General features: G+C 44.9%; 1 protein-coding gene across 1 annotated transcript; it reads right to left on the bottom strand.

The window, feature by feature from the left end:
• Positions 1–4,152: 4,152 nt before the first annotated feature.
• On the bottom strand, positions 4,153–17,260 carry LOC119647603. Its single transcript, XM_038048631.1, has 8 exons — positions 17,132–17,260; positions 16,725–17,033; positions 16,443–16,663; positions 6,255–6,542; positions 6,027–6,187; positions 5,559–5,966; positions 5,283–5,440; positions 4,153–5,111 (listed from the first exon to the last, which is right to left on the bottom strand). The coding sequence occupies exons 2-8, from the start codon at positions 16,908–16,910 to the stop codon at positions 4,998–5,000; spliced, it is 1,536 nt and encodes a 511-aa protein (XP_037904559.1). The 5' UTR covers positions 16,911–17,033; positions 17,132–17,260; the 3' UTR covers positions 4,153–4,997.
• Positions 17,261–17,454: the final 194 nt, after the last annotated feature.

Genomic DNA, 17,454 nt, shown 5'->3' with positions numbered 1-17,454 from the left:
CCTAACAGATTTGATCTTCAAAACAATGTAAATAAAAACTTTAGACATGTACCTACATTATAAAAAATAAATAAATATTTTCCGATGCATACAATAGTTTTTATTGAGTTTTGAAAAAACGAAGTTATGCTGCCACACCCTGTAGAATTCCAAGTTCCATAGTACAGAGGGGATGAATTCTGGAAGGTTTGCGCTGTATTGCACAGGCAAATAATGTGTTTAAGTTTTTGCTGCGTGGAATAGGGTACCACAGGGTCGCCATTCGCCATTAGGCTTGGCGCCAAGTGAAAATGACCAACTGCTGTTGGAGGGTCTGCATATACCCTGCTTTAACCGTTGATCAAACTCTTTTCGCGCAACAGCAAGCTTCTGGGGTGATAGAGGACGCACCTTCCACACCTGTAAACTGCGGTGGACGTGGAGTTTGCTGCCACTAATTTTAGCTGCTGAAAATTGTTTGTTGAGTCTGGAGGCGGGGAGGACCGAGACTTCCGCGTCTGTGTCTACCAGTTATTTGCACCTACTAAGGGGTTTGTACACTGTAAGTTGACATGTTGCTGCACTTCGGGTAGACGCCGCCACGCAACCCAGCGAACTCATTTTGTTGGAGTCGCGTTACGCATGGAGTTGTACATTTCGAGGTTTGATCCGCAAACTTATGGTGGTACCAGCACATGCCGGAGTTCGATGTGAACCGAGCGCCTATTTCTCGAGACGGTTGTTGAGAGCAAAACATCTACCGCCATCGTTAATGTGGCCACATTGTTCGTAAGCGCGGCCAATTGTCTCCGAAATTCCGTTACGTGGGAGGATTCCCGAAACACCTTCTCGACCATGGGGCGCACTAGCACCTCGTGTATCATTCACGGCCAACAACTCAAGAAAATCGCCGTTTGCACATGCTAGGATAACCTGCGTGCCCTTCAGCAATCGCTGAATCCGCAAGGACCCTGTCCCCACTAACCTGCTTCACTTCTCCAAACAGTTGGCTGGGTGTGCGGTCGCCAAGCATTAAATCTATTAATATATCAGCAAATGATTCAGCTTGGCTGTCTCCCTTACTGACAGGTGCCTGATGGGCGTAGGGGCACCCGCTCAAGAACCGCTGACGAGTACAACCGATTCTACATCCAGGCTGACTAACGCGTGATTGAATTTAATGACGTCCGTCGGATTGTGCTTTTAACTGGAGGAACCACGCTTCCGGCTTAAGCCGCCAAAACCGAACCACCCTAACAGAGACGGCGATAAAGGCGACAGAGGGGCCGCGAAATCCTTCCTTTTCTATAAAACATTTTTTTAGCGAAATAACACCAGCACAGAATGTGAGCTAAGCAGAGGCCGGAGCGGAATCTGCGCTTTCCAAAAACTTCACGCCGGCTCTTACAGCTGCATGCAATAAATACAAATGCGGAGTAAATATTTTATAGTAAAAAGCGTGATTTGATGGGCCGTCTTCTTTTTGCGCCTTTACTTCTTGACTGACGAGTAGCTTCCGCCTATTTCATCACCTACATACCTCAGAAGAGGTGAAGGAAACAAGCAAACTGTCGCCCGTACTCTCAGCGCATGGCAACAATCGTAGAAAAGAGAATCGAGGTTGACTATCACCTAACCCAGCTGCTCAGAGGACACGGTTATTTTCAGGCTTACCTGCACCCAATGAGGAAATCATGGTGACCCGACTGTATTTACTACAAGGATATGGCGGATGATGCCTGCCACCCTTTTTAAGGTTTTGTATAAAACAAAACCTTATTAAAATCAGTTTACTGTCTGTCTGTCTGTCTGCTCGTGTATCTGTCTGTCTGTCTGTCTTTTTTTATGGATGGAGGTGTGTGGGATTCTCAACCACTAAAACCACCCCCACTTTCTACTTCTTCGCGGAGTGGACTGCGCTTTAAGCAACCAAACCTTCCGTTTTTCGCATTCTCCTTGCGCGCTCCGCTTTTCCAAGTTCCTCCCCTACTATCTAGCCCGTACTTATGCCTCCTCTCCTAAGGACCCCTCCACCTTGCCGAGGAAATTTTCAACCGTTTTACCCGGAGACTTCTTCAGCTTCAGCATCAAATCTCCTTTCTAGGAGCGTCTGATTCGGCTGACGTTTTCTCCAAGGCCCATCAGCTCAGGATTGAATTTGACCTTCCTGAGGTTATCGGCGTAAATCATATCACCTTTTTAGAAATGATAATTAATTTGAGCCCTAATCTTCTTTTATAGGCCGCATTTTTCTTTCCACCAAGCTTGGTCCATGCTTCCTTGGTTCCTTTTTGGGGATTTACCTCCCTTGCGTCGATTGGGGCCGGCGCCGCAGCTTCCACGATTTTGGCAACTCTGTTTGCCGTGCCCTTTGGCCGTGAGAGGCCTTTTTATCTTTTCGCGTCCTGCGAGGATTCGAAAGAATCGCTCGCGCCCTCTTTATTCCTCTTTTCAAGCTTACCGCCTTTTAAATTTTCAGGGGGTGCCACTTGTGTTGCCTGGATGACGCTTGATTTATTTGAGGCATTCAGACAACTCTACTATTTTTCCTCCGAATAGGGATGATTGATTCGTATTCTGACACTGCTCCTCTGTTTGGTTTTCCCACTGGACACTTTCATATTTATTAGCCTTCCGGAAGCTTCTCTGATTTCCTTCCTTCATCAACGTTGATTTCTGAGGAGATCGCAGGACCGTCGAGCTTCTCCTAAATGGATCAAACACTAAGTCCTACGACATGTTCCAACCAGATGTAGTCAACCCACTATGGGCTAATGAATGACCAGTTTGTGGGCCATCTTTCTGTGTTTTTTGAACACGGGAGTGATATACTCCTTTTAAATGCCTCTTTCTCCAGGCAGCTTGTAGTATTTGATGCAACGGTGACCAAGAAATCCACCACCGAGACACTGCAGTCGAGGGATATCGACGGCCTGCTTGCCCACTCCCAAAAGCCGCCGATACTGGGGTTCCGAGTCCCTGCACCGTAAATTTCTCTCTCCTTGCTTCTTCCATATTGGTTTCTTGTTCTGGGTATCCTTCCCATAGCAATTTTTGTCCACGTGTGGGAGTTCCTCTCCCACCTAGCCGACCTGCACTCCTCAAAATGCGTACATGTGCATATTCCTACGTATACGCCGAGCATTCCCTTATCCGCACGAAGAGACACGCCTGATGGGAGATCCGGCAACTCCGCACAGGTCTGTCTGTCTGTCCGTCACACGCAGTTTTCTCGGGGACGGTTATAGCAAGGAACTGTGAACACTCACGTATACAGTGAGCTACATCCGTTTATGCCGTATTTAAGGGGGGTCCCCATACATGTAAAAGGGGTGTGTAAATTTTTTTCACCAAATAAAGTCATGTGGGGTATCAAATGAAAGGTCTCAGTTAGTACTTTCTTAAGCTGGGCTTAGTTTTGACATTTGTTGGAAACTACGGGAGTGCGAGGGGTCGAATGTGATCACTTCACATTTAACTGGCCAATTTTCAGAAACTGCCCAATCGAAAAATCTGAAAAAAGCAAGAGGCTGCCACTATATAATAGATAGGCCTGGCCTGAGGTAATGCGGTTCACGGTGAGTGTCCTCGACGCAACATTAGGGTGTTTTAGCCAGTGATCTGTATGGGACAGAAGTCTAGTACTTTGTGCGTAAATACATTCCAACTTCCCACCCAAAATAGGGCGAAAGACCCCTCTAGCATTATTGACCGAGTCCTAACCGTGTTGAGTACTGTCTTCGTATGTATCTCCAGGATCCCAATCAAGCTACAATTACCCCAGGAAACAAGAAGGGTTGGAGGAAATCAAGCGCAAAAGGACACATTTTGCTTGTCCGAAGATACTTATCTTCAAAATGAACTTGTGATATTCGACAGGAAGTGAGCTGAAAATTGGAATGAAAAACGTGGGATCGAAAAAGTCTGAAATGGGATCAGAACTTCACATGCCAGTATTACTATGTTGTGTCGTATTTTGGAGAAAACTAGTAGTAGTGATCACAGGATCCGGAAGGAAACTGGGCTAATAGATAATATGCACCGCGCGGAGCCGAAAAAAGTCAGAAAAAAAACGAGAAACAATACAAATAGTACTCGCCTAGACCATTTCACCTTAGCCTTCTCATTCCTAAGAGGATAAAACTTTAATGATTGCATTAAAACAAACCTGAATCCAATGAGCCGTCTTCCAATTTAATAACATTCCATATTCCGAGATTACAATAATGATCGGTCAATGGACCGAAAATACAAATATCTCACCATTACATAGTATGTGTATAATACGGAACTACAAAAAATTTAATAAATGACCGACAAAAATCTGTAAATACTTTTCGACGTTACACTTTAAAAAAGGCTTACATCTACCGATTATTACATAGTACGAAAAAACCGTAGATAGAAATCTCGTTTTCAAATTTGCAAACACAAAATCACTCTCAATTGCACATGTTTTCCGTTGATTTCTTTAAAATTGCAAAAAACAAGTGTCATCGATGCGCATTTAATATTTAATGCCGTCATATAATCGTCGATTTCGTTTTCATATTTGTTTTTTTTTTTCTACTTTACTGAACTAGAGAAACAAATCTTGGCTAAGAGAGTTTCTGGCACAGCCTTAGAGGTTTTCAATTACGCGTTTTAATATAATTTGTCAAAAAATTTCAAATGGTTTTCTTTGATTTCATTTGATTAGCTAGAATTATCAGCTACTCCCTTCCTAGCAGCTTACTACACACATGCAGTCGTAAAATTCGTTTAAGGAATAGAATATCGTCAATTACTTGACTTCCATCAGCATAAATTCGATAGACTGAACCACAATCTTTCGGCTGTGCATGTCTACACCGAATGAAAAGGTTTCGATTGAAGGGAAAGCCTCCTTTACAGGTTACTGGGAACACATTTGAAATATGAGATTAAATTCAAACTTTTTGGCCGTATACGGGCGCTCGTCATCTAGTTTTTTGGTAAAAGCGAATAAATTATGACATTAAACTTAGCTCTAGAAATTGTTATTGGGAGGGTGGTGCCGGCGGATTGTTATCATCACGGTCCTGGTCACGTTTTGGAAATTTTATGTATGGCAGACGATCCTGGGTTCCACTAGACCACATCTCATATGTTGCCTAAATTTGAAAAGGATAAAACTCCATTAAATCCATGGAAAGTCGTCAAACCTTTAACTGATCATGGTCAGAAGCACAAAATTGGAATTAGGAAGCAAAGGGTAAAATGAGGAATGGGAAAAATGGCTACAAACAAAATACACTCCTTATACCCATAGAAAAGAAACCTACCGGCTCCTCAATAAAAGGCGAACCTATTGGTGGATGCGATGTCGAAGGAAGCGATTGCTGCTGTTGTATGGGGTAATTACGTGATGGTCGACAAGATAGCAATTGTATTGCCTCTGCTAATCCATCCTGACTAGTAACCGACGGTTGCCAAAATGAATCTGTGGAAGAAACATTTATATCACAACCTTATGACTGAAAAAGGTGCAACAAATTCAACCAAGCGCTTAACTTTACTCAGTTTAACTTGATGCAACTCAAAAGTGTATCGTTATTTACCTGGGGTCGTACTCTGACTACGATCTGAACTTGTTTTTGAAGTTGGCACAGCCAATTTCGAGATTGGCATAATTCGTGTTTGATGCCAACTCACGGTATTCTTATCAGTTTTTGTGGCCTCCCATGGCATCGACCAGCGACGCATTTGGCTCTCCACATCAATGGTTGATTCTCCGCCACGAACTTCTCCGGCAGCCGCTTCCGACCAACGACGTTGCCCGTTCAACGGGAACAAAGGAAAATTCAATGGTGAACGTGATCCACGATAAAAAGGCGCTTTCATGCCCATCAAATGACCAGGGTTCGGCAATGGGCCCCGAATATTGTCGAGAAAACCCTGAATAGGGCTTGGTCCGCGAATCTCTTGATGTGGCGAAGGACCACGTGTTTGTTCAATTCCGCTTATACCTGGAGCAAAAAAAAACCTAAATTGCTCACAATCATAAACTTCAAATAATTAAGACGCACCTGAAGGACCACAACCATGTTCAGACGACGCTTGGGTTGAACCAGAGCCAAATATCACACCACGTCCCTCAACAGTCCGATATTGCTGGTCCCCTGATCTATGAGACATCACAGTTCCGAAGTGTGGAGATGGGGTTTGAGACCTTTGATCAGTACTAGAGCTAAAACAAGCACATCATTCAATTATCAACCATCTAAACTCCCTCCACTTTAATAATACAAACTTACAAAGTCTTTTGATGGATCATCGCACAGTCTGGATCGTGAGGGAATCCAACAGGCGCTTGACACACAAAACAACACATAAGCGATGAAAAAGAGTCATAACTGGCAACACAAAATTGATGCTGTAAATTTATCATAGTTTGGGCACTTTCACTGATGATCTGTTGATTATGGTCACGAGTTCGATTCCAATCGATTTCTTGGTCACTTGTGTTGTTCGATGCTGTTATGAAGTCCTGAAGAACACTGATGATATGCGACTTTACGGTACTCGTTGCAACAGCTGTCGCCCTATAAATATATAAACAGCATCAATAAAAAATGTAATATCAGTAATTATTTCTCAATTCATATAAACATGAAATACCAAAATGAAACATTTCATTCAAAGGTATCAGACAACTACCCCTCATTAACTCACCTGAGGATTGGAATTTCTCTCAGAAAACAATTTTTGGAAGCTAGGACAGATATGTAGCGGATAAAGTAATTCGAGAAGACAGTCCTGTTTACGACCCAACATTGGCGCTCAGAACTGGAACCACCCCAGCGAAACCAGCAGCCAGTTCACGAACGCAAACAAGAGAATATGAGTACCTACTTCCATTGGCTTAAAGCGATCTGGGAGAAAAGTTAAAGCGCACCAATCACCGCACGTATCCTTCTACACACTTACAATTCGGTGCGAACCATTTAATATCCTAATAAACACTTGGTTTAGGATGACGATGGCTAGACAGAGGCATATCTCCGGTAATCAACCTGCGTCAATAGAGATATTCCTTGCTAGAGATGGAGTAGTTTTTCCTGACTTCTTTCACACAAGAAGCCAGCGACGCCCAGTTTAGCCAAAGTACCCTTAATCCAACCCCCCTTGGCCGCATTAAAGACATTCTTGGCATTCTGTGTCATCGCCGCGCAATACTATTGTATAGCCTCCTCTCCAATATTTTCTCCGTAGTGTCTGAAAGACAAATAAGACAATATGAAGAAGACACGCCAGATGACCTTGGAGGCTCTTCCACTGGGCGGGAAGCACTCCTTTTAAGTAGCTCGAGCTTGGCCTTAACAATGAACTTAACAGCCATTGTTCGGAATCCAATCCAATCTCAGAGTCTTCTTACGTCTGAAGATCCCCTCGGTAACCCCAAGGATGCATTGGGTGAGGCTCACTTTCCTCTTTCTGCAGCAAAAGAAGGATGTTAACTTGAGGTGATTTATGGATTTTGTTTTTTGACGGTCAAAGGATAGTATAGGTCCCAGGGCGAAACGTGGATCGGTACCTACGATGGAGCACACAACCTGGGAAACCCCTACTCAACCAACACTAACAGCTCTACTACCAAATCTTACCTCTACCTCCACATGGTGACCGCTGGGAGTTTTGCTTAATGAAAAACTGAAGACGGAGAAGAATGAAGGCGAACCTCCCGCGCCTCAAAATGGAACAAATTTTACCCTACCCGAAAAACCGACGTTACGAAGCCACGAAAGGAGCCTCGGGCAGGATGGAGTTTACAACGACGAACCCAGGAACGAAAACGAAATAACGATTTGCGCATTTTCTCATGGAACGTGTGCTCCCTATACAAACCGAATACTGATCAGCAGCTAGCCGATACCCTGTCCTAATATAAGGCTGATGTAAGCATTGCAAAAGATACGTTGGGCAGGGAGAAGAGCCACTACAATCTATATTATAGCGGCCATTCAGTAGACCATGTGCTCGGAGTAGGTTTCTTAGTCAGCCAACAAATGAAACCTCCTGTTATCGGCTTTGAAAACATAAACGAACGGCTATGCACTCTGCACTTGCAAGGCAAATTTAGAAATATAAGCCTCATTAACGTTCACACCCCTACAGAGGAGACTGCAGAGTCGGAGAAGAATACCTTCTAGGAGGCAGTAGAACGAACCCTCGAAGCCTGTCCCAGATATGATATCAAAATCATACTTGGGGATTTTAACAACCAAGTAGGGATGGAGCCCGTATTCAGGCGATACGTTGGCTCCCATAGCTTACATCAAAATACAAATGATAGCGGACTGCGGATTATTCAATTAGCAGTGTCATACGAAATGGTTGTTGCAAGTACCTGGTTTGCGCGGAAAGCGGTCTTTAAACATACGTGGACCTCTCTAGACGGGACCACTTTCAACCAAATTGACCACGTGTTGATCGAACGGATTTTTTTGGAATGTGATGATAGGGACGTTATATATTTTCAATAAGACGGTCCAGTGCAACTTGCCACACTGCGATCATAACAATGAATTTATTGCACGAAAAGATCAAAAATCTTAAATTTCGAAAAATGGGTCACAGAGCTAGATGCCAAAATCGTGTAATACAACACCATTGCACTATTTTCTATGCGGCCATGTTAAATCGTATACTTATACCAACAAACACTGATAGAGTCTTGATGAACTTGAAGCCAACATTCGAGCTTCCATTGGCCCCATACCACTCGAAATGGTGCACCAGACCATCAAAAATTGATGTGCCCGGATCAAGCAATTCAAAAGGATCCATGGTGGTCAAATAACATAAAGTATACCACCTAATAAAAACCCAATATGCCATATTTGAGCAAAATTAATATGTTTTATTTCATTTTGAAATCCTTTCGTTCTTATTGGTAAACCCCATACAGCGAACGAATCTCGAAGAGAAAACAGGAAACTTACGAGGAGCTTAGGCAAATAACAAATCGGTTCTTCGGGAAAAATCAGTGAAAACACAACAATGACAAAATTCTACCACTCAGATTGACGGAATTCCAGTTGAGCGATTGAGCTTTAGAAATCGAAGCTTCCCACCCCTGTGAAATTATGCGAACGGGAAACCCAGGAGAAAGCAACCGACCATCAAGTGATGGCCTCGCTCGCTCTTATTTCGCACATCCAGAATAAACGTATGGTTGGCATTTATCACTTAATGGGGCATAGCGCGTCAGCTACGCCTAAGTGCCATCGATCACTGAAATGCGATTCATCTCCCTTTCAAGACTTCCTGAGACCGTTGTACTCCTCCACCACTGTTCTGCACCATGTAAACCTGAGGCGTCTACTACATTGTGTAGCCAGCTGGTCACCCTTGCTTAATGTGTGCCCTATCCACTATCACTTCCGCCCTCTGTTCAACACGACCACGAGTCAGTGACCTGGGCGCTGATAAAGTTCTTTGTTCCCAATTGTATTAGGCCAGCGTATCCGGGAGACAGAGCGCAGAGAAATGTTCACGGAGGTTTGGAGCTTTTGAATAACAGTGATGGTCTTTGAAATAATAGTGTTGGTTTTTATTTGCAAATACCGATATTTCGGGAACCACTTGTTCCCTTTATCAGTGTTAACAAGTCTGACTTGTCAGTTAAGTGTCACCGTCGGCAGAAACGACGCTTCCTAGATTTTTATCAAAGCTTTTTCCGGATAGCTGAGTGGTTAGAGCGCAAGGCTATCGTACGGAAGATCGCGGTTCAAATCTCACTGGCGGCAGTGGAATTTATATCGTGATTTGACGTCGGACACCAGTCGACTCAGCTATGAATGAGTACCTGAGTCAAATCAGAGTAATAATCTCGGGCGAGCGCAATGCTGACCACATTGCCTCCTACAGTCTACTGTAGTGTACCGTTACGGTCTTGAATGAAGTGCTCTAACACACTTCAAGGCCCTGATCCAACATGGATTGTTGCGCCAATGATTATTATTATTATTTGCCCATTAATGCCCATAGGAAAAGTGTGATGACCCATGAGACTGGGGACCTTGATTTTCTGGGCGTTTATCTTCAATTCAATTCTACTTGCCTTTCTTTTCAAATCCAGAGTCTTTTGGCCAAGGTCTATGACTCGATAAGAAAGCAAACAGATCCCATCAACTGAGTCGAGGCATTTGAGAAAAGATGTCATGATTCATTGAATCTCTCCACATCTCCCGACCGTGACGAGGTTCAAGATGCAACCCTAGCTGACTCTGTTTTCAGCTTCAAATTTCTCTGAGATTTTACACAGGTGCAGCACGTGCCATTTAACGCCATCATCGGTCGCTCCCATAATAGCTATTACTTTCTCCGGAATGCTCCTCGTGCGTATAGCACTCTACATACACTCCCTGTTCGCACTGCCAAAAACCTTCTCCAAATCGATAAAGAGCACATGAAACAAAGGTCTAAACTCCGCGCTTATTCCAAAATGATCCGTAGGGTGTTGATGTGGTCAATGCAGGAGGATCTGGAGCGGAAACCAGATCCCTCTCTGTCGACCAAGTTTTCGAGGATGATTTTAGCTACTAACTTTGCGACGGCAGAGAGCACGCAGATATCCCTCTAATTATCAAACTAAAGACGGGTATCCTTCCTCGGAATATTAATGGTCATCTCCGGGATATCTAGGATTTGCGTATGAGTGAAAGTAGCAGATCTGCAGAAGCTGCACTTGCAGCGATAAATAACGAGCTCTTTATTTCGTTTGAGTATATTGATGGCCAAGATTACTTCTCTTTTGCTTGGACGAACAGTTCGTATCCGCATGTTAATATATCCAGCCATTTCATCCACAACAGGCTGAACTTCACCGGATGTGATACGGTTAAGAACTGTGGTGAAGTGTTACTTGCAACTTTTCAGCTGCTCGTCATCATGGATAGAGAATCGACCGTTAACGTCCTTCACAAGACCATCGAAAGGTTTGGGACTACATATATACAAAGTCTTTCATGATGCGGTATACACTTCTGAAATCATTGGGATCTACTGCATCTTCTGCTTCCCTGGGCAGCGCCAAAAAAATAAATACGCTTTTGTCACGGCGTACACTACGTTAAACTGGTCAGGAATTCACTCGGTATCAGAGTCCGATCGCATCACGTCCGTCATCACTCGCAGTGATTAATTGAGTCTCATCTCCCTTCCGTTCATCGGTCCCATTCCAAGATTTCATAGTCTTATGACACCCCTTCGGGACATGGCGCCCGAAAAAATATTATTGCCGATTGCGGCCCAATCAGCAAGAGAGCTCGGCCACTGTCGAGCGACAGCTGGATTATAAAAAACGGTCAATATTGAACCTAAGGTATCGCAGGTGAGATTTTTCCTGATGACCTAAGGGAAGCTGTGTCAATAAGAAACCTGTTATGTAGATCCACTGGCAATCCATACTAGCACAGGAAATAAGCTGATGTCCGCGATAATGAAGTGTCAAGAGAACGAACGCCGAAGTCCTAGACTCAAGTCTTCCTTCCTGTAGCCACACGTGCGTATTAAATTGTAATGCCGGGATATGGAAAGAACCAAGATTTCAACGCCTATATCGACCAGGTAGCTGCGCCGACTCAAGAGGTCATAGATTGTCAGACAACGTGGTGCTGCATTTCGGGTAGCAGTCTCCAGAACTCCCAACAAGTCTGTTTTCTTGGTGAAAAATTGCAGGGGCTGGTACATTTTTGGCGAATCTACGATGGTACCAGAATGCCCCGGAACTTATCGAAGGAGGCGGATCTAGACCTTGATTTAGTCCTACTTCCCGAGCGCAAAGCACCAACACTTCTACCAACTCAGAGACGGTAGCTGTTAGTGCAATCCACGCATGCCTTGATAGCCTGTGTGCTCTCCGGGAGCCCCTGCAGTCACAAAGTCTGTAGCAGCTCGGTGCCGACTTTATCATCACCAATTTGTTTTTCATTTTACGCAGCAATTGACTTGGCGCATAGTCGCCTAGCGAATTAGGCCTCGAACTGAACGAACCATGCTGCGAGACTCCTACGTCAAAACGGCAGCACCCACTAACCGAGGGATTCGTCTCTATTCGGTGGACGTCGCGAGCGGAAATGAACCACCCAGAAGAGGAAATTATCCTGCGCCGTCTTTTGCGGCGTTCTCTTCTTTTTATTATTTATGTTTTTGCGAAGAGAAAGTGACAATGTCAACTACTGTGGCCTGATGTGTTTTAGTTGAATAATACAATTATAACAGGAAAGGACAATGAAATTTACATTACGTTGATTTCATGAATTTTGGGGTTGTTGTTTCTGACTTTGTGGTGGCTGTTGGTTTTGTTGTGGTTGCAGGTGTCGTTGCTGCTAGGGCTGCTATTGATATTCTATCTGGGGGCTGGGGCGGTTGTTGATGTTCTTGTTCGCTGAGCAGCCGCGCAGTTCCAGGCATTCCGTCCCTAGCACAAACTCACTGTTCCCCGCCTTTTTTTACAGCAATTCTATCTTGTCTCTCCGAAAAAAAAATCACTCTTCCTTCACTTGACTGTCTTTGCCTCGACGATCAACCTTCTCCATAAATTCGGAGAATATGCAGGAAATGTGGGCGCTGCTGTCAGCAGCTCTACGTGGCGGGTTTTTCATTGTAGGAGTGACCAATTGTAATATCAGCACTCTGATTCCGTTTTTGTAAGGGATTAATCTGAATTCACAATTATAAGTAACGTATAAAATAAACTCCGCCATGCCATTAACATAGCATACTGGTCCCAAGCCTAGATAAAGGAGAACTATCCTCACTAAAACAAAAATAAAATGCTGAGATCAGAGAAAGAGATAAAGAAAGTATAGTTGGAGTTATTCCACTATGCTAAATCCTACCTTAGCTCTCTTGGTCGCAGGTCCCACGACAGGTCATCCAATGTTGTTAAAAACAACATGATCGGATCGAGTAACAGGCCTCGGAAAAATGCTAGGGCGTCCACCTCAGTCGACACGGCCCCGGTTCAGTAAAGAATAGAACCCTAGACGCATGGACGGCGTCGGAACATAAATAAGTTAGTCCGAGCAAAACAAATACGTGTCTGCACGCAAATGTTGCCACCCTAACTGGAAAGACCAAGCAACTCGCAAGAGCCCTTCGGAAAAGGCGCATTGATATCTACGCTTTGCAAGAAACCCGATGGTCTGGTGCCAAAAACAGTAACATAGAATCCGAACGCAGTAAAAATGGTTACAAACTTCTCAACTTCAAAAGGCAAACGGTAACAGGTGCCATGTGGGAAAGGCGTTTGGAGCGCGCAATGAGGGTGGCGAGCGTATAATCGATTTTGCGGACGCCCACGACCTTATACTTATAAATACAAGGTTCATCAAACGATTGTTTCACCTTCCTACATTTTATAGTCGGATCGGCTATATTCTCATAAGGCTCCGACATTTTACCACCGTCACTGATTGCAAAGCCGTTCCCTATGAGACCATCGCACCTCAACATCGGCCGTTGATTGCCTTCTTGCGAATTAAACCACCGATAAAACAGCGTGAGGAACACACTCACCGGCCGCGCATTAAATGGTGGCGATTTCGTGAGAAGATAGAAGAAATGATCTCACTTGCGCGACAACCAACCATTACGAATGTGGAAGAATCGTCGAACCAAATGAAAGACACGATACACAAAGCGGCCTATGCAACCCTCGGGGTCACCAAGCCAGGTAAGCGGTACATCAACCGAGGTACGTGGCTTTGGAGTTTCTCGACGAAAAAACGCTCGCCAAATGGTAAATTTATGAGAATGCCAACTGGGAAGCAAAGAATGCGATCGCTGTTACCCAAACGGCCTGTTATAAACATCTTTACGATAAACTGGACACTCGGGATGGCGAGAGAGATTCTACATCGACTTGCCAAAGAAAGTACCAAGAACGGTACTCTGCTTAGCAACCGTCGAGGCGCGACGGATAGATGGCGAGAATATTTCGAGCAGATTTCAAGTGAGGATTTTGCTCATCCTCCACTTTCACAAGCATTGCGGCGCAACTGGTGCTCAGAGGTGGCGGTGAGGAAGACGGGGCGGCAACCCTGTCGGCCAAACCAAAACCAAGTGGCCGAGGAGAACCTCCATAGTGGTGGCACCGGAAGACGCTGTACTCACTTTGGTTTGCCGGCCGTGATGCAGTAGGCGAATGCTCCAAAGGCCTAATTAGGGCGATCAGACCCGAGTCTGCACGGGGACTCATCTAAAGTGGCAAATTGGTCACGAAACCTTACCAGGGGTATACTGGTACCATGGGAACCGGGATAACCCCTGGACTCTCATACTTCGGGTGAACTCCTGTTGAATGTGAGTATAGCTCGGTTGTTTGCGGTTGGCCTCCTAGTGGGAGTTTCATGGAGGTTATGGTTATGTTCTAGCGAAAAGAGACCTTCGGGCCTCGGCGTGGTGTTGCGTTTCAACACGGGTGCCGTACTCCTTAGTTCGGTAGAGATTTAGGTAATTCGTGCATCCACCAGTATGAATGCTAAGCCATGCCCTTGGTATAGGCTGGTACCGTTGTTGCTTGTCACAGTCACAGCGGGGCTCTGATTGTGGTCACAAAAATCAATCCGTGTCTTAACCAGACCGGATTAAGCCTTCCAGACAGGTGCTCACGTTAAACCCTCAAGGACTCACTTCAGCGCAACTGCAGTCGAGGAGGCAATAAAACGAATGAAATCGGGGAAAGCCACAGCACCTGACGACATCGCATCTGAGCTCTGGAAAGCGCACCAACACTGTGGTTCAGTGAATTCTTTAATTGAGTTATTCAGGAAGGAAGAACACCATGTGACTGGCAAGAAAGTCCCATAATTCCAATATGGAAAAAGAAAGGTAGTCGAGCAGAATGTTCAAATTAACGTCGATCTCGTCCGATCTTCGGTTACTTACCCATACCATGAAGATTTTTGAACGCATTCTTGACAACCGTATTCACGAAATCGTTGAAATAACCGTGAATCAAGCCGGATTTGTCAAAAACTGCGGAACTACTGACGCAATACACGCTGCGCGGTTACTCATGGAGAAACACCGTGAGAAGCATCGCCCTCTTTACATTGCATGTGCCACACGAACTCATTTGGTATGCCCTACGACAACTCTAAGTGCCGGAAGAACTTGTGCGCTGGGTTCAATTGCTCTCCCACGAAAAATGATCTTGAGCAACTTGTTCAAAAATGGAATGATCGCCTCATGCAACACGGTCTCAGATTGAACCTGAATAAAACTAAATTTTTGACGACCGATCCCCATGAAACAGGCACAATCACTGTCAGCGGCAGTGATCTACTCAGAACTGAGCGATTTAAATACCTCGGGTCAACGCTATCAGCCAATGGAGAACTGCGTTATGAAATTGCTTCACGCATTGACACAACCTGGATGAAGTGGCATTCCACAACTGGTGTTCTTTGTGATCGACGTATGAATGAACGTCTCAAATCTAAAATTTACTGCAATGTCGTCCCTCCTGTCGCTCTCTATGGTTCTGAGTGTTGGCCGACTATAAAAGACAATGAACGGCGTCTTGCGGTAATGGAGACGAAGATGTTACGTTGGACTAGTGGCGTGGCACGTTTTGATCACATCCGAAATGAGGATATCCACGATCGATATGGAGTTGCACCGATCACAGGAAAAACTGCAAGAGAGGCGTCTTCGATGGTATGGTCACGCAATTCGTGCCAACGAGAATTCAATTGCCAAGATTGGTCTGAACATCGAAGTCGATGGTAAATGACCAAAAGGCCGGCCGAAACAACGGTGGCTTGATACACTCGATGGGTATTTAAAAGCCTCGAGATTGCACCCAGATCAGGCATTCGATAGAGCCAAATGGCGAAGCCGATCACGACGAACCGACCCCGCTTGTGAACGGGACAAAGGCTGAAGAAAAAGAAGAGGTCCCGTCTGAAGAGGCCCAACGTATGTTTGAGAATAGCTTTCCGTGCAAACCAGGTACTTCCAACAACCATTTCATGCGATACTGCCAACTGAATAGTCCGCAGTCCGTTATCATTGGTATCCCTATGTAAGCTATAGGAGCCGACGTACCTCCTGAATACGGGCTCCGTCCCTACTTAACTGTTGAAATCTCCAAGCATGATTTTGATATCATACTTGGGACCGTTCAACTGCCTCGTAGAAGGTATCCTTCTCCAATTCTGCAATCACCTCCGTAGGGGCGTGAACGTCGCTGAGACTTATATTTCTAAATTTGCCTCGCAAACGCAGAGTGCATAGCCTTTCGCTTATGTTTCCAAAGCCGATAACAGCAGCATTTTTTGACTGACTAAGAAACCTACTTCGGGCACATGGTTTACTGGATGGTCGCTATAATACATGGTGTAGTGACTCTTCTTCGCCCATTTGCTGCAGCAATCTTACATCAGACTTTTCATAGGAGTCTTAATAAATAGGAAACTTTTTCCGCTTACCTAGCCAAATCGTCCCAAGCTCCTGTTAAATGGGTAGTCATTAAATTATGCACTCCAGCCGCAGTCGCTGCCCCGGGTGCACTAGGTGCCTGGCTACCAGGAAGCGACCCCGCAACGGAAGCTGCCATACCAGCCTCGCTCTGCTGTTGCTGCCCCCATTGTTCCAACGCTGACATTGTTTGCGCAAGGCGATAGCCGGATGCACACAAATTATTCAGGACCTGTTGGAATATAAACACAATTTGCCGTAACTGCATTTTATCATTTTGTTCCTCCACTCACTTGTAAATAATTCAGCCATGCTCCTAGGCACTCACTAACGGCAGCCTTCGCAGAACCCTGCGATGAGCTGGAGCTCGTCGACGGAGAAATTGATGAACCACTGCTGTACGACAGTGCCCCGGATCCTAAGGAACTACGCGGCGTTATGGGCGGGTGCTGAACACCGGCATCATCCTGATCACTCATCCTAAATAATCCTGGCCCTATTCAGACAATCAAATACCAACCATATCACCTGCTGAAAATCTCTGCCACGAAACCAATCGAAAAATGAATCCTCGGCCGTTCGGTCAGTCCAAAACACAAAAACTGTTTGTTTACAAAATTTGACAATTCAGTGTGAAATATGCCAAATGGAAAATGCTCCTCCCACTAGCGCAACAGGGAACGTAACATTCCGAACTCACCCAAAATCCAATCAGAATCGACAACATTAGTCCGTCAAATGCCAAAGCAAATTAGAAAGTCACTTTGAAGTCGTTTGTCGGCTGTGGCTGCGGGTCAATACCGGGGTCGTGGTTTTATCGCGTTTTTTTTGTCCCGTTTCGCCCGGAAATTGCTGTAATTAACTCGGAACCATTCAAATATGTGAAACCATCGAATTAAGTGAGTGTTCTTCGGACTGAGCTTCCTTGAAAAGTGTTTTTATCCCGATCAGAATGTAATTCTGACAGATGTCACCGTCCCCAGCCGTCACAGAATCTGGATTAAGTGCAAATTTCACATTGAA

The sequence above is a fragment of the Hermetia illucens genome, chromosome 2 (genome assembly GCF_905115235.1).
Source record: "Hermetia illucens chromosome 2, iHerIll2.2.curated.20191125, whole genome shotgun sequence".
In the NCBI taxonomy this organism is placed as follows: Eukaryota; Metazoa; Arthropoda; class Insecta; order Diptera; family Stratiomyidae; genus Hermetia; species Hermetia illucens.
Note: the sequence above shows the minus strand (reverse complement) of the source record. Positions and strands in the feature narration are given on the sequence as shown.

Coding starts and splice junctions, on each gene's coding strand:
- LOC119647603 (XM_038048631.1), bottom strand. CDS start 16,910: ATGAGTGATCAGGATGATGCCGGTGTTCAGCACCCGCCCATAACGCCG. Junction 16,664..16,724: donor CATGGCTGAATTATTTACAA/GTGAGTGGAGGA, acceptor ATATTCCAACAG/GTCCTGAATAATTTGTGTGC. Junction 5,967..6,026: donor ACATGGTTGTGGTCCTTCAG/GTGCGTCTTAAT, acceptor TTTTTGCTCCAG/GTATAAGCGGAATTGAACAA.